General features: G+C 47.9%; 1 protein-coding gene across 23 annotated transcripts in view; it reads left to right on the forward strand.

Moving 5' to 3' along the window:
* The window catches only part of DISP1 (dispatched RND transporter family member 1), a 174,968-nt gene extending 148,749 nt beyond the window's left edge, over nt 1–26,219 (forward strand). For 22 of the 23 annotated variants that reach the window (XM_073899813.1, XM_073899814.1, XM_073899807.1 and 19 more), the window contains 6 exons: nt 6,161–6,190; nt 11,529–11,652; nt 12,404–12,531; nt 13,038–13,135; nt 15,403–15,500; nt 22,609–26,219. In XM_073899813.1, the coding sequence (XP_073755914.1) occupies nt 6,161–6,190; nt 11,529–11,652; nt 12,404–12,531; nt 13,038–13,135; nt 15,403–15,500; nt 22,609–26,196 (4,066 nt within the window). In that variant the 3' untranslated portion in view covers nt 26,197–26,219. Of the gene's footprint in view, nt 1–6,160; nt 6,191–6,214; nt 9,145–11,528; nt 11,653–12,403; nt 12,532–13,037; nt 13,136–15,402; nt 15,501–22,608 lie in introns of those variants that run through there. The other variant, XM_073899827.1, reaches the window with a different exon arrangement.
* Nucleotides 26,220–27,498: the final 1,279 nt, after the last annotated feature.

The raw sequence follows: 27,498 nt of genomic DNA on the forward strand, positions 1-27,498 counted from the left end.
TCCACGGGCCCTGCTGCTATTTTTAGTTCCTTCTATAAAGACGTTCAATGTAGTTTTAGGCATTTCTGATTGACCTTAAAGTACATCATCGTATATGAATCCTGAACACCAGTGAGTATGGAAGTGTGTTCTGAGGTACATAGGACAGATCAACCTGCTTTATTCAGTATTTCACCAGAATGTTTTCTGGTCGTACCATATATATTTCTGAAAATATATAGTCATAATTTTTGTTCCCTTATTCATAAGATTCTCAGAGGTTTTCTGGTTCATTCAAGGAAGATTGAAGTCATTCCATTTCTTCCTCCCAGCACTGTGTTCCTGGACTGCGCACTAGCTCCCAGCCTGGGCTCCCTGTGTCTTTAGTGCTTCTCCTTGGGGTTCACCCTGCACACTGGCCCCAGATCATTCACCCTAAAATAGAGTTTTCAGCCCCAGAGCAGCCCCTGCCTCATTAGGCCGCCCCCGCACTGTCCCTGTGATGCAGCTCAGTCTGCTTGGGAAGTAAGGTCCTGCACAGTGTGTGAAGTTTGCTCTCCGTCTGCCTCCTGTTCATCTGTCGTCCGGTCCTCCCTCCCATTCTGCTCCTCACCCAGTTCAGCACTACTCTCTGGATTACTCTGTTCTCATCTTATCTCTGTGTTCCCTGTCCACTCCATGTTTGCCCATACTTTTTAAGTTCTGCTTCTTTTCTTGTACTATTCTCTCACTGTTTTTGTTTGGATGTCACATTTTCCTGGCAAGTGCCCAAGGCGGTGGCCCCATCTCGGACCATTGAGTTCCTGCTCTGAGGCTACTGAAGCCGATCCCTGGTGAGGACGCCGGGACCCTGTTTCCATTAAGCCTCCAGGGAATTCATTCCAGTGATGATCAGATTACTTGTCACTTAAACTGTATAGTAAATGTTTGAATTGAGCAGAACTATCAATTTTGTATTAAATGGATTTTAAGTTCTTTGAAAATTATGATCTGTGTATAGTGTTAACTTCATCTAGTTTATAGTTAGGATTCTGTATCAGTGAGAGAAATTTTCAAATAAAATACTTCGCTCACATGTAACTAAATGAATAATTTGTACACAATTCCCCTTTATAAAATTTCTTTCACTTCTGTTTAATTATACAACTAATTCACAAATACATTCTCATGAATTCAAAAATACAAAGTGAAACTCATCCTTGATTCTTTCCTCCCACGGTAAAGAGGGTTATTGATATGCTGAGTTCCCCTCCAAATTTTTTTAATACATTTATGTATTTAGAGGACTGAGCCTGCATGGCTCAGTTGGTTGAGCATCAGACTCTTGGTTTCAGCTCAGGTTGTGATCTCAGGGTCGTGAGATCGAGTCCTGTGTCAGGCTCCGCACTCAGCACAGAGTCTGCTTGAGATTCTCTCCCTCTGCCCATCCCCCTGCTCTCTCTGTCTCTCGAAAGAAAGAAAGAAAGAAAGAAAGAAAGAAAGAAAGAAAGAAGAAAGAAAGAAAGAAAAAAATCTTTTTTAAAAAAGACAATTTCCTCATACTCAAGCATTTAATTTAATATATGCTAAATGTCATTGTTAATATGTATAAAGTGCTTGGTGTTTGTGAGATGCTCTTTAAATGTTAGTCCTCCACTGCCGGCCCTTTCGTCTGCCTGCCTGGTTCATTTTGTACTTCTTGTGGTAGTTGGGGCTGCTCGGTGGTAACAGCTCCAGACGTGAGATGACCCGCATGGAGGAGACGTCCTGTGAGTGTTCAGGAAATGCATCATCCGAGCACACCCAGCTCTGCTGTGTGAACGGTGGATCAAAGGCTGGCCTACAGGTTGCTCATTTCATCTTCTCGACAGCACCCAAGGGACCCTATGATGATCCATGCAAATACTAGAGGACAAAGAATGCTTTGGTTTTTGTTGGAAGTCTTAAGAATGTTCATCAGGGTGTGGATTCTTTACTTTCAGATACTTTCTTCCTCACATACCAGCACTGAACTGAAAAGTTATTATTTGCAGACTGCCCTTTTACAAAAAGGCAATATGGCACAATCCAGTGGGACATTTGAGACAAAAATGTGCTAATTTAGGCACTTTCTTATTTAAATTTGGCTACAGCCCATGAAGCAGAAAATATATTTCCTTCAAAGCATTTTCATTTTTAAGAAATATACAAAGCTATGTCAGTGTTAACCAGACTTATGATCATTGTACAAGTGAATCTAAATATTGATCATTAGGTTGTACTCCTAAAAGTAATATTGTATGTCAGTTATACCTCAGTTTTTTTTTTTTTTAATACCTCAGTTTTTTTAAGAAAAGAAGGAATGGAACAGAATGGAGAGGCTTATATGGTTAATTAGTCTTTGACAAAGGAGACAAGAACATCCAATGGGGAAAAGACATCTCTTCAACAAATGGTGTTGGGAAAACTGGTCAGCTACATGCAGAAGAATGGAACTGGACAGCTTTCTTACACCACACACAAAAATAAACTCAAAATGGATTCAAGACCTAAATGTGAGACCTGGAACCATAAAAATCCTAAAAGAAACCATTAGCAGTAAACTCTTTGACATCGGCATTACGAACATTTTTCTAGATATGTCTCCTGAGGCAAAGGAAACAAAAGCAAAAGTAAAGTATTAGGATTACACCAAAATAAAAAGCTTTTGCCCACAAAGGGCAACAGCAAAGGCATCAACAAAATGACAAGGCAATCTACTGAATGGGAGAAAATACAAATGATACATCCAATAAGGGGTTAATATCCAAAATATACGAGGAACTTATATAACTCAATACCAAGAAAATCCCAAACAATCCAGTTAAAAAATGGGCAGAAGACATGAGCAGACATTTCCCCAAAGAAGACATTGAAATGGCCAACAGACTCATGAGAAGATGCTCAACATAACTGATCATCAGGGAAATGCAAATCAAAACCACAAAGAGATCCCACCCCACACCTGTCAGAATGGCTAAAATCAGCAGTACAAGAAACAACAGGTGTTGGCGAGGATGCAAAGAAAGGGGAATCCTCGTGCACTGTGGGTGGGAATGCAAGCTGGTGCAACCACTCTGGAAAACAGTATGGAGGTGCCTCAAAAAGTTAAAAATAGAGCTACCCTACAATCCAGTAATCGCACTGCTGGGTATTTACCCAAAGCAAATGAAAACACTGATTTGAAGGGAAACATGCACCCCATGTTTGTAGCAGCCAAGATATGGAAGCAGCCCAGGTGTCCATCGAGTGATGAATGGTTGAAGAGGATGTGGTAGTGGGGCTCCTGGCTGGCTCAGTCAGTAGGGCATATGATCTCAGGGTTGTGAATTCAAACTCCACATTGGGTGTACAGATTACTCAAAAAAATAAAATACTGCAGTTTAAAAAAATAATTTAAAAAAGTTGCAGTACACACACACCCACCCACACTGGAACGTTACTTAGCTATAAAAAAGGGTGAAATCTTGCCACTTGCAACGACGTGGATGGAGCTAGAGGGTATTATATTAAGTGACATAACTCAATCAGAGAAGGACAAATATACAATTTCACTCATATGTGGAATCTAAAGCACAAAACAAACGAGCAGAAACAGAGCCCTGGATCCAGAGAACAGACTGGTGGCTGCAGAGGGAGGGGAGGGACAGGTGAAGGGGAGAGGGAGGTCCAGCTTCCAGGAATGGGATGGATAAGTCCCGGGAGGAGAAGCACGGCGTGGGGAACACAGGCAGTGGTGTTGTCCCAGGGAAGTGTGGTGACGGACGGCAGCTGCACTCGTGAGACCGCAGTGTAACACACACTCTTGCCGTGTCACCGTGCTGTGCGCCGCCCACGAACGTCACAGCCTGTGTCGGCTACGCTTCAATTTGAAAAAATAAATAATAAAAAATAAAAAGAAATACACAGTTTTCCTTCATGGCTTTGATTTTCCCAACAGCTAAAAAGAATGACTTGGAATTTGTGAAGCTGACGCTGTCTCTTTGTAAGTTGTGATATTGATTCTGCAGCCCTGTCAACAAGAGAGCTCTAGATGGCTGGGGGCGTGGTCCTGGTTTCCTAAATCTCTCCCTCACCCTGCAGTCCCCCACTCTCTCCCAAACACCGTTACAAGAGAGAAAACGCAAGGGAAACAAAGAAATACCATTTGTAGATTTTTCCACATTTTCACTTTCTTGTTAACTTTCCTCTCATACTTCTTTTTTTCTATTACCTTTTTTAAAGACTAGCCTTGCCTCTGTATCTGCCTGGACCCCATCATGGGGATTCCCCCGCTCTGTACCACCCTCCTCCTGTCCTGAGAACTTTGCGGGCTCATTAGTTGTGCTCTTGACCGAGGGATGTGCACACGGCACAGTTCACTATCTGTCGGGGTCCCGGAGCCACGGTGCCCAACTGTTCTTGTTCTCAGGTGTGAGGTGCTGGGCAGCTTACTTTTATTTGTGAGGACCCGAGTTGCAAACTTACAAAGTGCTTTCTTACGCAGATTGGAGATTTGCCTATAATGGTGTTGCTGTCACCCACTTGAGTACAGAAATGCGTTCTGGAGCTAGTCCTCTGGGAACGGTGCACAACTCAAGCTCATCCCTGTAACTGTGTCACGGAACAAATGCCGTCTGCTTTGGGTTTTTTTTTTCTCCGTTAAGAGGCTGAAAACCTAACCAAAGAACGGGCAGATATTCCCACCTGAGATTATTTCTGTTTGTTGGGTTTTGGGCATGAGTTTATATGGTATTCAAGGTGAATGAACTCTGGAAAAGACTATTTCACTCTGTAATAGAGATTAGATTGTTTTTAGAGTTGTTCTTTATCAATCCAAGACTAAGGTTAGGTGAAGAATCATGCTGCAGGTTCTATTAGAGATTAAAAGCAGCAATTCGGAAGGATTTTACAAATGGAGGAGAACAGCTTCTGGTGGATGGAAGTGTGCGGGGCGCCTTGCTGGCCTCCTCTGGGGTGAGAGGCGGCCCGGCATCGTCGCCGATGTCCAGTCGGATGGGTCTCGTGTCCACCTGTTGTCCTGTCGTTTCACACATCTGTTTGTCGTGTCAAAGGGATTTCATGTGTTCCAAGAAGTATCTTGGTGGTAACCCGTTTTCCTTATGCAACGGATGTGACCATCTCTCCTTTCCCAAATATAACACAGAGTGAAGTCTTTATTTGAGCCCAAAGAATGTGATGAGTCTGTGGGTGTTTCTGCCTCTAGGGAGTAAACTAGTCACAGATCCATAAATTTATCTGATAAAAAAAAAGTGGGGGTGAGTAGGGGAAAGAGAATATTTACATTTGTTACAACCCAAAATGTATATAATAAAATATCATTTCTTTGCAACTACTGAGTACGATCTGCCCCAGAGTCGTGGCTCTGAGGGTTCACGTTAGACCTAAAGAAAACAAAGTCTGTTAGGTTCTTAGGGAAGATCAGGAGGTGGTTTGGAGGATGTCTGACTTGAACACTGTGAGTAAAATATTAAGGGTTCGTGTACCAGTTAAATGATCTGCTTCTTTGTTCAGTGCCTTACTCCCCCACTCTGTAAAAGTAGGCTTTCTCTGCAAGCTCATTAGTAGCTTCATCACTGGGGTTCAGGTAGCATATTCTTTAAAAACCAGTGTGTGGAGGCACTAAGAACCACCAACCCATACACTGTAAATGGATTAATTGTATGGTTTGTGAATTGTATATTAATAAAATTGAAAAAACAAGTATGTAATTATATTGAAAATACAGTGTTTTGGTTTTTGGATAGATTTACCCCCCAAATTAAATAGTCTTCATAACTACTTGAGTAGTTGACATTTTTAATGAAAACCCCTTTGGAGCCCTGCACCGACTCCGTGGTGTCACTCCCTCCCGCCGTGCCCTCGGCACCCAGCTGGCCACGTGTGCGAGGGTCCATGGCGTCCATGGCCTCTGCCCCTAGAGTCTGACGCGAGTGTTTATCAAGCCTGTGCATGTCGGCTGCCTGTTTGGGTAATTGTGTCATTTAATTCAATTTAAAAACAATCCATTTATATGTCCACTTCCTGGGCAGCCGCTCTGACACCCCAACCCGGGCCTGCCAGGGCTCCCCCCGCCGCCGTGTGTGCCTGTGCAGGAGCAGTACCAAGGACAGTGCTAAGTGCACATAAAAATGTTGTGTTGTGATGCCTTGTTTCTGATTGGTTTTCTTTTGCTTGTTTTCAGACCACGCAGACCTTTCAAGTTGCCAAAAAGGTAAAGTAATCTGTATCATCTCATTAGATAATGAAGTTACCTGCGCACTGTGCTCTTCGGTACTTGGGTCACATTTGTTGCTGTTCCTGCCTTCCTCGTTCGTCTTTTTATGAAGGAAAAGTCCATTTCCCCTGACTTGGCTGCTTGAGTAACGCCCTCTCCCAAAGCGGGTGACCTGAAGGTAGAGTTTAGTCTTTAGATTCTGTTTGTGTGTCATCGTTCACATTGGCTCCTTCCTGCAGTGGATCCCTTCCTTCTTTTCTTACTTGCTGAGGACAAATCACTGCTCTGCCATCTGCCATGAGTTGGGTTTGTAGCCCTTTGTTCGGGGGTTGTGCGTGTTTCTTCTCCAAAATGTGGTTACCGTATTAAAATGGAGGTAGTCTTTTATGTGAAAATTTTGAAGTTTTATCTTTTCAGTCAAAAAGCAGAATTTTAAAGGGATAAGTGTTTCTTAAAAAAAAAAAGCCTGGTCTCCTCGGTGATGTGCTCGTAGGTGGCGGTTCCAGATGTTGGTGACTAAACGATCCTTGAATCTCACCTGCTAGAGAAGGCTTATCCTCTCTTTCCAGTATAATTACTGCATAAACTTTCATTCATAAATTCCTTCTCCATTTAAAAATTATTTATTTTTAAAAATTGTGCTAAAATAGAGCATAAAATCCGCCATTTTAACCGAGTGTAAATTCATGGCTCTACGGCGCCAAGTTCAAGTTACCGTGGGGACTGGCCACGGTCACCTCCAGAACTGCCTTCATCCTGCAGAACAGAGGCTCTCCCCGTTAAACCGCCGCTGCTCGTTCCTCCCGCTCCCAACCCCTGGCGCCACCGTCTACTTTCTGCAGACGCCTCCCGTGAGTGCACTGGCCCATGTCACACAGCAGGATGCCCTCCAGGCTCCTCCATGTAGTGGCAGAACGTCCTTCCTTTCGAAGTCTGAATGACAGTCCGTTGTCTGGATAGACCGTGTTTATGGCAAGAGATAAAGGAAGAGGTTATACAAGTAACTATGGCTCGTGAGGAAAATGAATTTGCATTTTTCTACAAATAATACAACCCTCTCTAATGACTAAGACTTTTGCATTTTGAAGACATTCTTTCATATTTCTTCTGTTAGTACATTGGTATTTTTACAAGTCCTAGTGTCTTCTTTTCAGTACATACACATACAAATACAACTTCTTCAAAAAAGCCTTTCCTGATTCCCCCCCCCCCAGCTGGAAGTAATCTCTGTTGAATTCACAAAATATCTATATCCTTCTAAAAACACACATTTCTTTACCTGGTTTTGTAAGTATTTATAAAGTTGTCTGATTCTCTGTATCAGGTTCCACGTCCCAGAAGGGCGACATTTGCATCTGCCGTGTTTTTACTCCCAGACGCCTGCACCCTTATTCTGTGACGTTAACGGCATTGACTTTATTACTTCCAAACAAAGAGTTCTGTATCCTGTGTTCTGGGAAATTCCGCAAGCTCAGTCAGTCCTCCCACTAAATTGATAGCCGATGCCACTGGGAAAATTATGATTAATAACATTTTGAAATGCTTGCCCTTAAAGGACAAGAGGAATAAGGAACAGTTAAGAGAAATAGAAGGGGAAAAAAAACAAGGAAAAAAGAGATTTTCAGGAAGAAAGGGGTAGTAACTAAAGTGTTAAATACAGCTCAGTTGAGGGAGAAAGAAAACCAAGAAAACTAGTCTGTTGGCTTTGGCAGGTTCGAGAGAGCACAGCCGGCCTCGGGGGGTTACGGGTTGGGTGTTCAGTTGGGAAGGGGGGCCTGGTTCCAGGGCACTCACACTGTGTGAAGCCCAGCTCTCTGCTCAGAGGGAAGGGAGAAAGGAGAGCCTGTTTCCAGAGAGGCCGGGAAGGGCCGGAAGGGCCGAGGAAAACAGCTTTGTGAGCTAAGAGAGGAAAATGCCCTGTGGAGGCCCATTGTGGTACAAATGGCCTATTTAGAACCAGCCCCCACACAGTGGTGCCCCACACACAGTGGCGCCCGAGCAAAAGTTAACCCCGAAAGACGCTTGGTGCATTTGTCTGGACAGTTACTTCTGCTCTCATCCCAGGGTAAGCCCAGCAATAAGGTGGCTGGGACCTCTGAGGGTGCGGGAGGGACACTCATAAAAACTGCAGCATGCCGACAGCCTGAGCAGGACGCCGGCTGCATGCCCGCGCGGAGCCCCGGCTCAGCTGCAACACGTGTCCCCGTCCCGTAGAGGGAAGAGAGCCTCCGATCCGTGTCCTCTCTGGGACTTAGCGTCCTGCAGGGGCTCAAGGAGAAGTCCTCCTGGTTGCTGGCTGGGAAATGCTGTGGTACAGAGGTCGATGGCATCTGCACTTAGGCCGTGGTGTTGTCTAGAGGTCTCCAGAATGAGAGCGGGCACAAGAGGGGCAGGACTACATGACACGCAGGAGGACGAATCACAGTCGGAGCGGTGGGACTTTTGCCGCGTCTGCTCCTGCACACGTGGTTCACTGCTCAGAAACGAATGCGCAGATACTTTATTCTTTTCACTTAGATACATTATAGGCCTTGAACCCAGACTCACCAGGAGTGGAATTAGTGGAAGATGTAGCAGTGACATTTATAGGCTCTATTTAATTTCCTTTCCTTCTCCGGTTTTCCTGCTTTATTAGATTTTTATCTTAATGTTACAACATTGTCTGGGTTTCATAATGTACATGAGACTTCTGTTTCCCACGTGGTGCCCATGGCGGAGCCACGTCCAGTGCAGGCAGCAGTAATGCAGTAATGAGGAGAGACCCTGGTGGACGTCCCCCCCCACACGCACGGTGCTCAGTGCGGTGACTCCATGAAGTGTGAACATTGTCTCTGGGATGGGTTCGCCCCTGAGACACGCGCTGCGGGAGGAGAGAGTCATAGCACCGTGGTGCTCAACGGATTTGGAAGAAGCATGTGGCGATCGCTAACGCCGTGAAGTTTCCGTGTGGAGTGAGTCTGGGCACACACATGGCCTAGGGCAGGGCTATAATATCAAAACCAAATGTGCTCAAGGGAAGAAAAGCAATGATTGAAGGGGGTGTTAAGGTTGCATGTGCTTGCAGATTTTTCAAGAACACAAAACAAAAAGTCATTATCTGGGGAAATTAAAGCACTTGGGGGCCCAGTGCCCCCTGTTGATAAGAGGTTTGTAGGTAAGAACACAGAACTTGTGGGCCATTTGCAAGAAAACTGATCCATCTAAAATAAAGTATAGGGAGTAATTGTCTAAGCCTGGGGCCATTTTCATTTCACAGGACTGATGTTTTTAAAGGTCTAAAATGTAAAGGACTCTTTTTAAGGCTGAAGCCGGGAACAGAAAGTCTCAAGTGTGCTGTTGACAAAGGACTAGATTGCTTCCACACTAGTTGCTTTCATCTTGAGTTTGCATTTGGTGGAGGAGGAAACAGAGTCCAGGGGAGACTATCAGCACTGGGCGTATTCTGGAACAGTGTGTACGTTTGAACAAGCCCAATCAGCGTCTGTGATTTATATGTTTTCATTACATTCAGAATTATGTTCCAAGGATCGTTCCATCTTATCTAGCATAATTTTTCCTGAGTGAGTTGTTAAATTCAGAATTTGCAGGCTTGTGAGTAATGCCTGGGCTTGGAGACCTGTGGACCTCGGTGGTTTTGCATTGTGAAATGAACTGTTAGTGTGGCTTGGGAATTCATTGCACCGTGTGAATTTGGGGGAGCGTACACTTGTGGCAAGTAGACTTAGTCCTGATGTCTTTTGTTTCTCTCATGTTCGGAGCAAGATATGATATCACAGTGGGTAGGAGGCCCCACTCTAGAGTCAGATGACCGGGGTTCCTATTTGTGACTTTTTTATTGAGATATAACTGACATACAGCATTATGTTAGTTTCGGGTGCAGCACATGATGATTCGGTATTTGTATATATTGTGAAATGACCACCACAGCAAGTCTGTGTGGTATCCGCCACCACAAAGAGGTATAGAATTTTGTTTTCTTGTGATGAGATCTGTTAAGATCTACTCTATCAGCCACTTTCACATGTGCAGTCCAGTGTTGCTAACTGTAGTCAGCATGCTGCATGCTGCATGCCCAGGACACTGGCTGGCCCTGCTCCATGGTGCGGAGCACAGATCCAAACTGTGCCCCAGTGCATCTCAGAAAGCCGTGAGAATTAAGTGAGGTGAGGTATGTAATGCGTAGGAACCACCGGTAAGTGCAAGCAATCATTCTTCCTCCTGAGATCACCTTGAGAAGAACAACACTGAAAAATCCCTGGCAGGTGTTCCCTTAAAGCATAATTATGTTGTATTTTAATTTCCATATTAAAATTTCATGTGAAATAAATACCCCCAGAAAGCCAGATCTGTGGTGTTGCGCGATCAGAATGGAAACATGAGCAGCCTTGTCTTGGAGACAAACAGCAGCTTCTCTGAGTGACATTTAGGGCCACCAGCTTCATTAAGCCCCTGGTCTGACTTTGAAGAAATAACCCACAAACACAGGAGTAAGGAGCCAGAACCAGCTATCACAGCCGTCAAGCTAACACTGTGGAGGATTTGAGAGTAATGGTCCACAAGCGAAATGCTCCTTTTTTCTCTAATATGAATTCAAGAAACCTGAAGTTGGCAAGATACATTTTTGAATTTTAGAAGAATTCTGTTCAGTCAACTCCTATTGAGCACAGAGTTCACATCAAGATCTGCAAGTGTCATGACAGTAAGGCCCAGGATCTTACAGAAGGGAGGGCCTCCCGGAAGAAAGGACTCCAACCTGGGGTGGGGTTGGTAACAGTGAGGGGAAACCGAGGCCCAGCTGCTGAGGTTGGTTGGAGAGTGAAGGGAGGGGCGGGTACTCACAGGGCGCCTTCTGAAAGGTGTACTAAATGAACTAAAACTGCACTAAACGAATCTAGAAAACAAGCATCTCTCTCTCCTGGAACTCAGGCTGATGCGTTCATTATCATTTCAGCCGGAAGGAAAGTGGCAGGTTTGTGGGAAGTTTTGGTTTGGTTTGGTTATTCTTAAGGTGGATACATGAGCCTATTTGTGGGCTGAGTTCTTCTCCAAGAACTGCCAGAGTACAAGGATGTGGAGAAACAAGTTCCAGACGGGACTGCAGGAGGATGGGTCCTCTCTTCAAGTACATTTTCTCCCCACGTGAGGGTGTAGATTGTAGATCTCTCCAGGAACAGATGTAGATGTGAAATGCTATCTGTCTTATCATCTCACTGCATCTTTGTTTGATAAACTGGACTAGGCCTGAACTAGGAGGATTTAACACATTGCTCTCTTGGGCAGCAAAGCCTCGTGTTGCTTCTAAGCGGCCTCCTGTGTGCTCCTCTCTGCTCTGCAGCTACGCATCCCTGATAGCGGACTGGCCCGTGGTGGTGCTGGGCATGTGCACCATGTTCATCGTTGTCTGCGCCCTGGTTGGGGTGTTAGTGCCCGAGCTTCCCGACTTCTCTGATCCACTGCTGGTAAGGAAAATTCAGCCCGTCAGATTTCTGTAGCCCAAAATTATCTCAAGAAATTCAGTATTTTAATACATGTCAAATTATATAATTTAGTTTCCTGTTTCTTTCAAAACCTTCTCAACCCAACAGGAGTATGCCGCTCTCCTTCTGAAAAGTAAACAGTTGTCATCCTATTTTCAGATTCTTAAAAGGTCAAGGAACTTGTTTGCCATTACAGACCTGGAAATTTTGCTTCCTGGCTCCCACATTTAAGCTAAAAAGCAATAAAATGGAGAATCTGCATTCTATAAAAATAGTTTCATAAAGTCTTTAAGACTGAATGTCTTCCCACCCCCCGCCCCCCGCAGAAAAGTGAAAGGAATTTCAGTTTTACTAAGAGATAGCAGGCTCTGTTTTTAAGTAAATGTTCCCATAAAACACTATAACATGCATGACATAATTTGATTTCACCATAATTTTTTATAACATCAAAGTATTTGCTAATCGCTTAGGTATGATTTTGAAAGCAAAGCTTCAGACACAGTTACTCCTCTTTGCTGAAACAGGTCACACACCAGAGAACCAAACTGCCTTGTCGCAGTGAATGGTGGCTGCCATCTTGTTCAGTGCTGTTCATTCCCGGGGTAGCTGCGAGGAGCATCTGTGCTTCCTGTTGAAAGCCACACGGCGCCCAGCATTGCTTTCCCAACCTGCTGTAACCATTCATAGCCTGAAGAAAAGAGCACTAATGGGAATTTGTAATATTTTGTCTCAGGGTTTTGAGCCAAGAGGGACTGCGATAGGCCAGAGACTGGTCACGTGGAATAACATGGTGAAAAATACGGGATACAAAGCAACATTAGCAAATTATCCTTTTAAATATGCAGATGAACAAGCCAAAAGGTAATTGTTTATTAACTTTTACACAAAACATTGCTTGATGAATTCCACTATTAAGGATTGCCTGAGCAAGATGACTAAATGCAAGGGTGTGGCTCAAAATCTTTGCCACTGAATTTGTTTACATTCTCGTTGTCTTTTAAGATTTTGTTGTATTAAGGTAAAAAAGTGAGGGTTTGGGGTTTTTGTCTTCTACAGAACTGAGAAAATTAAAAGGATTAATATAAGCAACCAACATTAATTTCAGGTAGGTCATGGCTGAGGTATACCGTTACTGGTATGCTTATTGGACTTGAAATAGCTGGTACTTTATTTTCACGTTTTTATAATTGCATTATGGTTGACACACATGGTTTAGTTTTGGGTGTATTAAGAGCAACTGGACAAGTCTGTACCCTACACCGTGCTCGCCTCCATCTGCCGCCGTGCAACACTGTTACAGATTGTTGACGACGTTCCCTGTGCTGTCCAGGTGCTTTATTGAGGATCACATTGTTGTTCCATTTCAGCCATCGGGATGATAGATGGTCAGATGATCACTATGAAAGAGAGAAAAGAGAAGTTGACTGGAACTTCCACAAAGACAGCTTTTTCTGCGACATTCCGAGTGAGTGGCATCCTAGGTGAACAGCCTCTTGGGGCTCCTTGTGTTCGAGATGGAGCACCAGTAAATTGAGACTGGTGGGAGGATATGCTGGGCACTGACACAGATTTTAGCTGAATTAACTTGTAGTTTTATTTCTCAAGGTCAGTCAACCACTAATCTGAATTTATTTACCTATAATAAAAATTAATGAGATTATTGAGTTAGATTCAGTTTTAAGAAAGATAAAAATATCGAAAAAAAATCTTGACCTTGCCCCAAATTTCAAGTCATTTTGAATTTCTTAAAACATTATTTTAAAAAATATTCTCAGTGAACAAGTACATATTTTTGGATTGAACCCTAAAATAACCTATATTATCAGAAATACACTTTTTAAGTTTTGTTTCATTCAGAAAGCATAAATAATAGCCTTCCCTGTGCCTGCCTTGTTGTTAGGTATTAGAGATAGAAAGATGAACAGAATACGGTCCAGAGGCGCATGGCTGGAGTGCCTTGGGGGCCAGCCCAACACGTGAACACATCAGGCAGCAGGACGTGACTTGTCTCAGAGCGCGAAGAGCTGCCACTTAGCTCCACAGAATGTGGCCTTGAAGAAATGAGGGCCCAGATGTATAGGAACTTCCTTCCCTGAGGTCAGGAACCCAGAGGTGAATGTAGCATCAACAGGTCTCCAGACGCTGGCAGCAGATTCACTAACCAGCCTCTGCTGGGGCATAGAGCGTGGCCTCGGGGACACCAGTGCACCTGGAGGTCGCTGCTTAGCCATGGAGAGCGGGCGTGAGGACCTACAGCTTCTTCTTCAGTGAACCTTCACACCAACGCTCTTTTGAATTCAGCTTTTTTAAAATTGTTGTTGAAAATCCCCCTAAAATGTGTATTTTCCTGTCTTGTTAGAGGACCTCACCGGACCTCTGATGTTTCTAGATCTAGCCGAGCCTGAAGGTCTTTACTTGGGACACTTTTTCACTCTACAGTAACCAAGAAATGGAAAATAGGAGATTAGGGAGAATTTTGTCCTGGTCCCAGGAAAGAGTACACATGTCTTTTTCTGTCTTATTAGAAAATTTGAACTGTAGTTGAATGTTCTGGCTGGTTTCTCTCTCTCAGAGTGGCACTATAGATTTCTGAACCAACATCTGTTGGTTAATTTCTGAACCAGGATGAGCATTAGCAAATTCATGAAATGTGGCCACGTCTGCCCCCGCCCACACACAACACTCATCCCCTTGGGCCACGGCTCCACCTTGAGGAAGGCCATCCCAGTCCTGCTCTGAGGAGGAAATGTTTGTTTCCATGGGCTTGTCTTATTCTTAGAAGTTAGTCAACGTAAGATGATGGCCATTTGGTGAAGAAAGGGGTTTGCTAAAGAAAATTTCATAATCATGAATAAAAGCTCATGTATTAAAGCCTTATTCATAAATTTGCCAATTGGTTTTCTTTGTCAGCACAATTAGGCATTTTAGATAACAGACAGTGAGTCCACTCTGTTTTTATCATATGAAGTTCTTAATGGCGGAGGGAGCTGAAACAGCACTAACTCACCCACTGTTTTTCCTTTAGTTCTCGCACCTGTTTGAGAGAGACGTGCTTACAGATGAGGGGCCAAGGCTCAGAGGAGGTGTTCGTCCCCAGAGCTGGGGCAAGGCAGGACCACTGCTTCTGGCCCCAGGGCCGGGCTCACCTGTCCTGCAGCCAGCCTGTGTTAGTGTGATTACCAAGTATTTATTCTAGACTCTGGTGGACCAGAGAGACCACAGACCCAGCCAGAACGTGTAGTATATCTGCGACCCTGGCCCACATTCGGTACCTGGTTGACTGTTTTTAGTGCTTTTAAATTGATCACCTGCCATCTCTCCTCCCTAGTGTGCTGCCAAAGCGAACACCCACTCTTGATATTCCCTAATGGATCCTTGTTGGGTTTTACACCCCATTCTGGTAATGTGTTTCAAAATTAAGAGGGAGGCATTCAGTTAATTTTGTGCTGAGTGTTCTTACGGATTACTGTTCCTAATCACAGTCTGATCAGAAATAGATTTGTTGTATAACTCCAATGAGTTTTCAGATGTTGTGAGTAGACAAGGGGTTTGAGCAGAAACAATATTATAGCATTGTTTTATTTTTTTTTCTCCTGGAATTTATCAAGGAAAGGCTCCCTGCTGCTAATGACTTGTCCCTCTGCTTCCCCATTTGAGTTGCTCCTGAATGCTGAGTCTGATGAAAGAAATGGACAATTATAAACCTTTTTCTTTTCTTTTTCATGTCACCAGGTGACCGATATTCCAGAGTAGTATTTACTTCAGCTGGAGGGGAGACACTATGGAATTTACCTGCCATTAAATCAATGTGCAATGTAGATAATTCAAGGGTATGTAAAGAAAAACTGAAATGTGTTGAGAACAAATAAGGTTGTATTTAGCCAGTCCATTCCCTGCTGACCCTGGTGACTCATGGGATGACGGTACTTACTTGGGCCTTACTCCTGGGGACCGCATGCCCGAGCCTGGCTCGCACGCTTGTAGACCCCAGGATCTGAGCACTTCTGCCTGGCCCCGTCTTTGACACCTACCGCCTTCTCCAGAGAAGAGCTCTTTCCTTGCTGCTGCCCCGCCCTCTGGTGCTTCACAGCTCAGACTTTGTCTCTCCTTTTCTTGGATGGTCTCTCTCCTAAGCTGGTTGTTTCTTCCTGAAGCCACTGTGAGCATCTCAACTCCGCAGTGAACAGCCTGCCTCTCTGGCAACCAGTGGGTCTCTGGGGCAGATTTAGGGCACAGGCTGGGAAAGGGGACATCCAGGGGTGCAAGTGTCTGTGTAAATGATGAGGAATCCAGCCCAGATTGCCCTGAACTCTGAACACCTTGAACACAGAGGATTCGAGACAAAAAGCCCTCCACTCTCAGTCTCTGGAGCTGAAAGACGTCAGCCCCAGAAACTGTGACATCTACCTCCGGGCTTGGAAGATCTGTCAGTTCTGTGTGCTCAGAGGCAGATTCTCCCAGGAGAGACTGCTGTTTGTGGTCACTGCTGCACCTGCCCAAGCCCAGGAACCAGGTGGAGAAGGAGCTCATTGTACGCCTAGCGTAACTATGACGCGGAAATTCACTAGTAGAAGGAAGTGTAATCACACGCCCTCCTAAGAGCTAGCCTGATCCCTGGTGCAGGCGCCTGCACTGGCCATAGGGCTTCTCAGGGAAGTTGACCGGGCTCCTGGTGGTCACCGGTTCAGCTCTCATCGTGCTCACACACAGACTTTCCCCTCTTGGGTCCCAGGTCTCCTGGCTTTAGTCTTCATTCTGAAAGATGGTGTGTGTTGTCTGCCGGTCCAGCTATCAGGATTTTCCATGAGCGCCATCTTTTCTCTGCCCAGTTGAAACAGACCAAAGTCACCAACCTCTCCACACAAACGAAGGTTCTTAACCACTGGTCAGTTTATATCTGCCTTATTGTCTTCTCTCTACAGCTGTCAGTTCATTATTCGGAGGCTGTGAATGTGTTACAACCCTCCCTGTGTAGAAAGTTAACTTTAGAGGAGTAAATACTTACAGTACTTAGTATGTGCAGGACTTCCTGCTTGGCACTGCCCATCCCTCCCCGCAGTCAGCACCTGACCTTGGCACTTGTGACCCGTCTTCACAGACACACTCCCAGAACAGTTCAGTAACTCCACACTTTCTAGGCCTCGATTCTCTACCTTTGCTGTTGACCTTTAGACCTTCCCTCCCCTGAAGATTCTCACGTGACCAGATCCACACAGCTGATTAATTTGTCAGGGTGTAGCCCAAACACTTGACCAGGTTATTTCATTTAGTCCTTGTGACAGTATTAACGAATTGAGGATCCTCTGAGTGGGAAATAGCACATAGGATACAACAAGACAAGGGAAAAAGGGTGGTCGTCTTCTGCACGTGATGCATGGCGGGAAAGAGACTCAAGGGAGGCTGGGTTCAAATCCCACATCCACCTCTTACCCTTGACGTGGACTTCCCCGTCCAGAACACAGGCAAATAATAGGATTTAAAGAGTCCTCACGGCCTTGAACCGGCAACAGCTGATTCTGTGAATGCCACTGGGCTCTGCATGGACCCAGAGACTCTCAAGCCCATAAGCAATGCTTTCATGAATGGAAGCAGGATATTATTGTGTACACATGTGAATATGTATCAGATGCTATCAGATGATAAAAATCAGCATGAGGAGGTAGCTCACAAAAAGGCATACAGAGAGGGTAATATAACTAAATTGAAGGGAAAATCATGGGAGGAAGAGGTAAAGCCACAGGTATGACTTGTCTGCAGCGATGCATGCCCACAGTCCCCCACACTCACCGGTGGTGTCTGCACACCTGTCTCCTCCTTCCCTGGCCGCCAGAGCAACGCGGTTCGCAGTCGGTGGCAAAAATCACAAATAGGGCAACAAGCTGGGGTTTTAGAAGAAGCCCGGCCTTCCCTCACACTAAGGGGGGGGAGCACCGTCTCCGTGGCCTCTGTAGAAGCGTAATGTCATGCATAAATTTCTTAGTTAGCAGCATGTTCACGAGATGCGCAGTCATGAATCTGAGCTGATTTCTAAGCCATGCTCAGGCTGGTAACAGGACAACATTATGGCAAAAGCTATTTCTACAGGAAATTAAAGCAATGAAGTCTAAGTGTGTGACTTCCTGATGGCCTAGCTTGACGGCATTTGCAAAGTGTATAGACTATGGAAGGAGCAGTGTGCCCCCTTGTCTGAGTATTTCCCTCTGTGGACTCATAGTCAGGCCCGCATGGCCCTGAGTTCAAGCGTGTGATTCCTGGCAAAAACATGGTGGGCACCTGGTCCTCTTCTGAAACGTTGAGGAACAGACCCAAGACGTGTCTGCATGAATGGTCAAGCCAGTTACAGATCCACAATGACAAATGAATAAACAGAGGGTCAGGGCCCCAGAATTCTGCCTCACAGAGCAGGTTATCATTTTACTTGTTAAATACTGTTTTTACCAGTTGCACACACCTTCGTATTCCAGTCTTGGCCTCTGCAGTGAATGCACAATGATAAACCTTAGTCACAGAGATAACATGTCCCGTGACACCCTAAGTGATAACTGTTTCATGGCAGTTCCGCCTGCAGATTATTAGTGTACCCTTTCCGGGTCTCCCAGCTCGAGAGGCTTTGCAGAGTGCTGTCAGTCCTGGTGGTGACGCGAGTAAGTTGTGTCCCCTCTCCCTGCCCCTCCCCTGACTTCTCGCTGTCCTGCTTCAGCACTTGGCTATCAGCAGCCATCAGTGGGTGGGACATACAGCAAGGGATGCTGAGCAGAGCTTACCTGTGGGGTGATGACTCTGGGAGACGGCCGGCAATGGGCACAGCATCTTAGGCCAGATGTGGCCGTTGTCACCTGCCTGCGTTTCCAGCACGTGGAGCTCCAACCTGAGTCCGTTTCAGTTCATGATTCCGACGGGCTTTGGTTTCCAGAGCAAAGGGCTCCTGTTTCTGATGCCGTCATCATGTCTTCACAGAGTGCTTGCTTTCTTAGACACTTTCAGAAGGAGCCTCAGACAACTCCCCGGATCTCCATCCCCAGGGACGCCCTGGCAGACCGTCCATCTGTAGCCACAGTGTGTTTCTCGGATCTTGACTCTGGTGGAAAACCTTCTCCCTCTTCCTTAGTCTTTGCACCTTGTGGAAGTTAGAGCTCGATGAATAGCTTTGTAAAGGAGATTTGAAATTTAGTGCCTAACACTCTGTTTACTGCGTAGGTTTTATGGACACATGAGACCCCCTGAAGCTTAGTGGACCCCAGAAATGTGCCTCCTGATGCTTGTTTTAAAGAGGACTGGAGGGGTTTGTCACATGGGAGTAGAATGGATGGGATCCGGTAGTAGGGCCCATTCTTTATTCTTACTCTGTTCTTAGCCTTTTACGATATCCCCAACCTCGCCAGTAGTTTTAAAAGTTAAGGTGTCATGGGCGCCTGGGTGGCTCAGTCGTTAAGCGTCTGCCTTCGGCTCAGGTCATGATCCCGGGGTCCTGGGATCGAGTCCCACATCGGGCTCGCTGCTCAGCGGGAAGCCCGCTTCTCCCTCTCCCGCTCCCCCTGCTTGTGTTCCTGCTCTCGCTGTCTCTCTGTCAAATAAATAAATAAAATCTTTAAAAAAAAAGAAAAGGTGTCATTTAAAACTCTCCTTTTTCTGTCTTCTCTTGCTTCCCCCGATTCTAAATCAACCTCACCCCTGCTGCAGTCTGGCACGGACATATTATACCCACAGAAGCAAGATAATTCCCTAAAACATCCAATCTGTGACTGACTAGAATGAAAAGGGCCACTTTCTCATGAGCTACAAGAAATTACTTCCACTAACTGTTCTTAGTTTGACAACTTAAAAGATGTTGAAATCATTCCAATGAAGCTCTTTCCCAAAAACATGGCAGAAAGTACAGCTGCCTTTTGTGGGAAGATGCACCTGCTTGCAGTCTCTTCCAGCCCCACGATGTAACAAATGCCTGAGTATCTCACCACCCTGTCATGTACTGCCAGGCTGGTGTCGCCATCGCACCGCCCTTCAGACTTGGGCACCCCCCTGCAGCTTTGCACGGACCCCGACACACAGTGTGCTCCTTCCCAAGCTGAATCCTGATTTCTCTCTCTCACTGTGAGCAGCTCCGGGGCAAGGACCCCTGTACCCTCCTATTCTTTGAGTGTAGGTGCTCAGTAAATATTGTTTTCTCTTTTGGTTGAATGAATGGATGGATGGATGGATGGAAGGATGGATGGACGGATGGACGGAAGGAAGGAAGGATGGATGGATGGTTGGAAGGATGGATGGACGGACGGAAGGATGGATGGATGGACGGAAGGATGGATGGATGGAAGGAAGGATGGATGATGGAAGGAAGGAAGGAAGGATGGGTGGATGGATGGATGGATGGATGGGTGGAAGGAAGGATGGATGGACGGATGGACCGAAGGAAGGAAGGATGGATGGATGGACGGATGGACAGACGGACGGAAGGAAGGATGGATGGATGGAAGGATGGATGGATGGATGGATGGATGGACAGATGGACAGAAGGAAGGAAGGATGGATAGATGGATGGAAGGAAGGAAGGAAGGAAGGATGCATGGATGGATGGATGGATGGATGGATGGATGGATGGATGGACGGACCAGTGGATGGGAGCACAGGGCCTTCCTCCCTGAGAGCCTACACAGTCTCTTGGGCTCCATCCTGTTAGATTCAGGGCACTGGCGTCCAGCTCGGGGTAAAGAGTATCAGTCATGACATCTTTTCTCTTTCCTTATTTCTGACCGTGTCAGAGTCCTCGAGGACTGTGTGGAAGGTTGTACATCAGCCGACTCCACCTGTGAATTAGAGGACTGGCTCTGAGCAGCTTACTAGTTTCTAGTTTTGATAGCGCCTTTGATCCACATTTATCTTGTCTAACTTTTTAACCTTTGGTCATACACATGCAAACCCCGCTACTATTTGGAAAGCTTATTCAAGGTCATTTCTTTCCGGGCTTTGGCTGGCAACCCTGTTCCCTTCATCGTTAGCACAAGTGTGAAGCTGCTGGCAGCCTTCATAACGATGCAGTTGTTTTGCTCCATCTGAGACTGTCCAGTGCTGGGGCTATACCCCCTTTCTTCTCACCAGGCCGACTCCAGGGGCTTGTGTGACACTTCTTCGTGGGATGGGAACTGGTTATCTGCCACAAAACCCAGAGCAGTGCTATCCCAGGGTTTCCTGTTATTTATTAGGTGGTTCCGTTTCCCCTGACATAGCATGTATGAATGCTTTTACCTAGAAACAATTAAATACTAATTATCCTATGTTATAAAATGTTGATTAATTATTGCTCTTTAGAAATGAGTGGAAAAATTAAGCCTTTGTTAAAGTAGACATTTTAGTACACTTGAATAATAACCCTTTTGGCTCATTTGTCTTTTCCTTCCAGAGAGGGCCCTTTAAAAATGCTTTATTATGGAAAAAAATTTTTCTTAAAGATTTTATTTATTTGACAGAGAGACAGAAAGAGAGCACAAGTAGGCAGAGCGGCAGGCAGAGAGAGAGGGAGAAGCAGGCTCTCCCCTGAGCAGGGAGCCAGAGGTGGGGCTCGATCCCAGGACCCTGGGATCATGACCTGAGCCGAAGGCAGCAGCTTAACCGACTGAGCCACCCAGGCATCCCTATTATGGAAATTTTTAAACGTATGCAGAAGTAGGCTAGTGTACTGAACCCCCACGTGCAGGTTGCCCAGCTCCGACACTTGGGGTACGTGGGCAGTGTTGTGTCCTCTGCACCCCACCCAGGACTGGTCCCACCAAAGTGGCTTGATGGCCAGGCCTTCAGGTGGTATGGGGAACGGAGTTCTGGGATCATTCTAAGTTCCAAAGAGACGATTTGTGCCAACGGTCCCTGTGATTGATAGAGTCAACTTTAATAAAGGCAGAGAGTAGTTTAATTGTCCTTTCTGAACTTTGGAGTCTCCTCCCGGAGCAGCCTTTGGTAAGTAGAAGTGAGTGGGTCGCCTTCTACAGACAAGCTCTGGACAGGCTCGAGAGGAGGGCATGGTTCCTAAGCTCAGCCTCAGGAAAGAGGGGCCACTCACACAGTTGGCAGATTTGTATGAAACTGCGAAGGCTCCGCCGTATTCTAGCAACCCCACCCTTGGCAGTGGAGGATTTTTTCAGTTTGCTGTAACAAGAGCAGCCAGAGAAGAAAGGCCTCCGGGAATAGCTGTAAGTAAGGCACTGTCCACAGCAGACCCAGAGCCGTCCTACGGCCACCACGCAGCAGACCCCATGTCACCAAAACCCAGAGAGTTTCCGCCAGCTCCAGGAAGCTTTGATGGAAGTGGGGAAGACATCAGCTCCTACTGAAGTATTTGTTAATCAGATATGCAGACTGTGCTTGTGCCTCTCAGGAAACCGTTTCAGCCCCAGTCTCTCGCGCACCCCTGACATCAGTGCTCCCTGTGTCACCTTGGGGCTCGCTGACAGTTTTCTAGGAGAATATCATCTTTGCTTCCAGCTAGGTTGGTTGAGATGTAGTACCTTTGTCCCCAAAAATTTCATGCCGATAACCAGAAGTTTTAGGCAAAGCCACCAATTTGTTTCCTCTATCAATTGGACAACTGTTCTCTTAAATTATCCTATAGATTCCGTACATGGGCCCACGGCCTGTCCTTTTCATTGCCTTTTAAAGTAACTTGGAAAAGGCCTGTCTCCTAAAGAGCTGCTAATTCTGTGTCCTTCTTAAAACCGAACCAGCACTGGTGGTTACATGCCCGCGTGTCCCCCGCACACTGAGCTGTTTTCTGTCCAGAGGGAAGCGCCCGGTGGGTGTTCCGCAGGGCAGGCTCTGGGGGGTGGCCACCTGTGTCCCAGCTGACACCTAACTAGGAGGATGGCTATTTTACCTGTCCCTCAAGGCCGCCTTAACTCAGGCCTCTGGGTGAAGCGGTTCTAAACGCCGGTCTCCCCGTGTCTCTCTCCGCAGATTAGATCCCACCCGCAGTTCGGCGACCTGTGCCAGAGGGCCACAGCCACGTCCTGCTGCCCCAGCTGGACGCTGGGGAATTACATCGCCGTCCTCAACAATAGGTCGTCCTGCCAGAAGATCGTGGAGCGAGACGTATCTCACACCCTGAAGCTGCTGCGTGCATGCGCCAAGCACTACCACAACGGCACCCTGGAGCCCGACTGCTGGGACGCGGGCGCCAGGAGGAAGGGGCAGCTCAAGTGCACGGGCGTGCCGCGCAAGTGCACCAGGTACAACGCCGTGTATCAGATCCTGCACTACTTGGTGGACAAGGACTTCCTGGCTGCAAGGGCGGCTGACCCTGCTGCGCCGGCACTCAAGTACAGCATGCTCTTCTCTCCCACGGAGAAGGGGGAGAGCATGATGGACATTTACCTGGACAACTTCGAGCCCTGGAATGGCTCAGATGGCATCACCACCATCGCCGGCATCGAGTTCGGCATCAAACACAGCCTATTCCAGGACTATCTCCTCACGGACACAGCGTACCCAGCCATCGCGGTCCTGCTGGTCCTCCTGGTCATGTGCGCCTACACCAGGTCCCTGTTCATCACGCTGATGACCATGTTCGCTGTCATCAGCTCCCTCATCGTTTCCTATTTCCTCTACCGCGTGGTGTTCAACTTTGAGTTCTTCCCTTTCATGAACCTCACCGCACTTGTTATTCTGGTTGGAATTGGCGCAGATGACGCATTTGTCCTGTGTGACGTGTGGAGCTACACCAAGTTTGACCGGCCGCACGCGGCAACCACAGAGACGGTAGGTGTCACTCTGCAGCACGCGGCGTTGTCCATGTTCGTCACCAGCTTTACCACGGCCGCCGCCTTCTATGCCAACTACGTGAGCAACATCACCGCCATCCGCTGCTTCGGTGTGTACGCGGGGACCGCCATCCTGGTGAACTATGTGCTCATGGTTACGTGGCTCCCGGCCGTTGTCGTCCTGCATGAGCGCTACCTCCTCAACATGTTCAGCTGCTTCAAGAAGCCACCGCAGCAGGTCTACGAGGGCAAGAGCTGCTGGACCGTGGCCCGCCGGACGTGCCACAAAGCACTGTTTGCCGTTTCAGAAGCATCGCGCATTTTTTTTGAGAAGGTGTTGCCATGCATCGTCATTAAGTTCCGCTACCTTTGGCTGCTGTGGTTCCTGGCCCTGACCGTGGGCGGGGCCTACGTCGTATGCGTGAACCCCAAGATGAAGTTACCCTCCCTGGAGCTGTCTGAGTTTCAGCTGTTCAGGCCCTCCCACCCGTTTGAGCGCTACGATGCCGAGTACAAGAAGCTCTTCATGTTTGAGCGTGTCCACCGTGGTGAGGAGCTGCACATGCCCATCACCGTGGTCTGGGGCGTGTCCCCAGAAGACAATGGCGACCCCCTGAACCCCAAGAGTAAAGGGAAGCTGGCGTTGGACGGCAGCTTTAACATCGCAAGCCCGGCTTCCCAGGTCTGGATCTTGCACTTCTGTCAGAAACTGAGAAACCAGACTTTCTTCTACCAGATGGGGGATCAGGACTTCACCAGCTGCTTCATCGAGACGTTCAAGCAGTGGATGGAGAACCAGGACTGCGACGAGCCCGCCCTGTACCTGTGCTGCCGGCGCTGGAGCTTCCCCTACAAGCAGGAGGTCTTCGAGCTGTGCATCAAGAGGGCCATCATGGAGCTGGAGAGGGGTACGGGCTACCATCTGGACAGCAAGACCCCGGGGCCGCGGTTCGACGTCAACGACACCATCCGGGCAGTGGTGTTGGAGTTCCAGAGCACCTACCTCTTCACGCTGGCCTACGAGAAGATGCACCAGTTCTATGAGGAGGTGGATGCCTGGATCTCCCGGGAGCTGAGCTCGGCTCCTGAGGGCCTCAGCAACGGCTGGTTCGTCAGCAATCTGGAGTTCTACGACCTCCAGGATAGCCTGTCCAACGGCACGCTCGTCGCCATGGGGCTGTCCGTGGCCGTGGCCTTCAGTGTCATGCTGCTTACCACCTGGAACGTCATTGTAAGCCTGTACGCCATCATGTCTATCGCTGGGACCATATTTGTCACCGTCGGCGCCCTCGTCCTGCTGGGCTGGGAGCTGAACGTCCTGGAGTCTGTCATCATTTCCGTGGCCGTTGGCCTCTCCGTGGACTTTGCCGTCCACTACGGGGTTGCTTACCGCCTGGCCCCGGATACCGACCGGGAGGGGAAGGTGATCTTCTCCCTGAGCCGCATGGGCTCTGCCATTGCCATGGCTGCCCTGACCACCTTTGTGGCCGGGGCCATGATGATGCCGTCCACGGTTCTGGCATACACCCAGCTGGGTACCTTCATGATGCTCATCATGTGTGTCAGCTGGGCCTTTGCCACCTTCTTTTTCCAGTGCATGTGCCGCTGCCTCGGGCCGCAGGGCACCTGTGGGCAGATTCCACTCCCCAGGAAGCTCCGGTGCAGTGCCTTCTCCCACGCCCTGTCCACGACCCCTGCCGACAAGGGGCAGAGCAAAACACATGCCGTGAATGCATATCATTTAGACCCCAGGGCCCAGAAACCTGACGTGGAGCACGAGTTCTATGAATTAGAGCCTCTGACGTCCCACAGCTGCACCGCATCTGGGAAGGCGGCTTATGAGGAGACCCACATCTGCTCTGAGTTTTTCGGCGGCCAGGCCAAGAGTCTGGGGCTGCCCGTGCATGCCGCTTACAGTCCAAGCTCCAGACACGAAGCCAGCTCCACCTCCTTCCCGCCTGCTCTCGAGCAGCACGCGCTGTGTCACTTCTTCTCTCTCAATCAGACATGTGGTTGCCCAAACGCCTACAGACACCTGAGCCCCGGCCCACACGTGTGCCAGCAGGCAGGTGACGGCCTGTGCCCCCGATGCGCCGCCACCGCCACCACCAGCAGCTTAGGGCACGTGCAGAAGGGCGTGGCGCCCCTGCAGGCCGCACAGCAGGCCCCCGAAGGCTTCGTGTGTGCCATCCCACACATCTGCCACTGCGCCTGCCTGCAGGGCAGAGCCAGACGGCCGGGAGCACAGAGTCCTCTGCCCACAGGCCTCTTCCTCCACCCGGTGCAGCACGGGCAGGCCCAGGAGAAAGGCGGCAAGGCCAGCGCCCACGGCGCCCAGGGCACGGAGGAGCCCGGTCCACAGACGCCAGAGCCACCATCCTTTGTCCGCAGAAGCCCCGGGTCCTTACGAAAACCGAACTGTGATCCCGAAAACAGCCAAAGGGGACTCTCCAGAAACAGAGAGCTCGGGAACGTGGAGGGCAGCGGAGGGGCCGGGAACAAGGGCTCGGGGCTGGGGGCTCAGGCGGACGAGGCAGATAGGAAAGCAGAGCCGCACCTGTCACACGACTCGGAATGTTCAAATCATAAAGAACCGAAACCTGTATTTAACTGTGGCATGGGGGACACCCGGTGCTGCCCTAATGACCCCCAGAGCTGTGGCCGAGGGGTCCGGCTGACGTGCGGTTCTGCGGGCCGTCAGATGCCAGAGCTTGAAGCCAGTGGGCCCCCTGTGCTGACACACTCGGAACTTTCTGGTGAAAGTTTGTTAATAAAAACACTTTAATAAATATAGTGTTAAATTCAGAACCAGTGCCTCTCAATTGTTCCTTTGAAATGGAAGTAAAATCCAGAAGTTTGGAAAGGGAGGCCTAAAATGCAGGAACGGGCTTCGCTTTGTTAAAAATCATGGGATATTTTCATATTCTGTATGAACAGTCAACAAACTCACGTTATCTCATGAGTGTTGGCTGATGATTGGATTTTATATTTTCAAAAAAGTACAAAGTTCAAACAGGTGTTATTTTTACTTTGATACCCGGCTTGACCAGCCCTGGTGGGTATCTCTGCTGTGCGGTAACAGCGAGCCCCAGGTGCAGAGCCGGAAGCTTCCGAAAGCGTCGGGTCTCTCTGGCCGTGCTGCTCACCTGATACCCCGACTCGGGTGCAGTGAGTAGGACTTCTGATTGCCCAACGTAAACCCTGACTGTGATAGAGACACTTGAGTTGGGATCCAGGAACTACACAACATTAACATTTACATTAATTTCCACACATATTAATGGTGCTTTCTGCCCCTCTGCGTGAGTAGAACTTACATGAAGCCGGTGACTCATTTAGATCCAAATCGGGGTCTTTTCCACACTAGCCAAAACCCACGGATGTTCAGGTCTCACATCCGATCACCCAGAAGACGAGGGCACCGTCCGTTGTCAGGCCACATGTATGTTAGTGCCCAGAGAGAACAGCACCGCACTGGCTGGGGTCGGGCGTGCGGGGCGGGGGGAGGCAGCCAGTGGCGCTGGAAGCTTTCTGGTTGAGGGTGTCCCATGGAGCTCTGTTCCCTCTGCCATCAGACGGGCCCGAGATGGGGGCGGGGGGGCTCCTGGTGCCGCTAATACCCCGACTGCTGCACCCACGTCCCTCCCATTCTGCCTCTAGTTTGGTCCTCCCGAGAGAGCGGGTGGAAATGTTTTTAAATACAGTGTTCTTTCCAAAAGCGGTATTGCTTATTTTCTGAGAACAGTTTTCCAAATTGGATCTGAGTATTTTTCTGGGGCCTGAAGTCAGGAGTTGGAAGGGACCTTATGGTTCCCTGACTCCAACCCACGTTTCTATTAAGTAGCTTTCCGGCTTCTCCGTTGTTCGGGGACTCACTCCCTGACTCCCTTGCTGGCCGCAGTCTCTTGTCCTGTAGCTTTTCTACCGTTGGCCCTTCTGTTCTCTGAAGCAAAAACACATGCCTCTGATCTCCCACAACATCCCGCTCCCTCCACTGCTCTTCCTCCGCTGGGTTGTAAGCCGTTCAGATGCTGACTGAGCACCTCCGGACAACACCTGCCTGCATGGAGGCCCTGAAGGGGGGGGC

This window comes from Callorhinus ursinus, unplaced genomic scaffold (assembly GCF_003265705.2).
Source record: "Callorhinus ursinus isolate GAN/ISIS: 27379988/994484 unplaced genomic scaffold, GSC_fseal_2.0 scaffold13, whole genome shotgun sequence".
Classification (NCBI taxonomy): domain Eukaryota; kingdom Metazoa; phylum Chordata; class Mammalia; order Carnivora; family Otariidae; genus Callorhinus; species Callorhinus ursinus.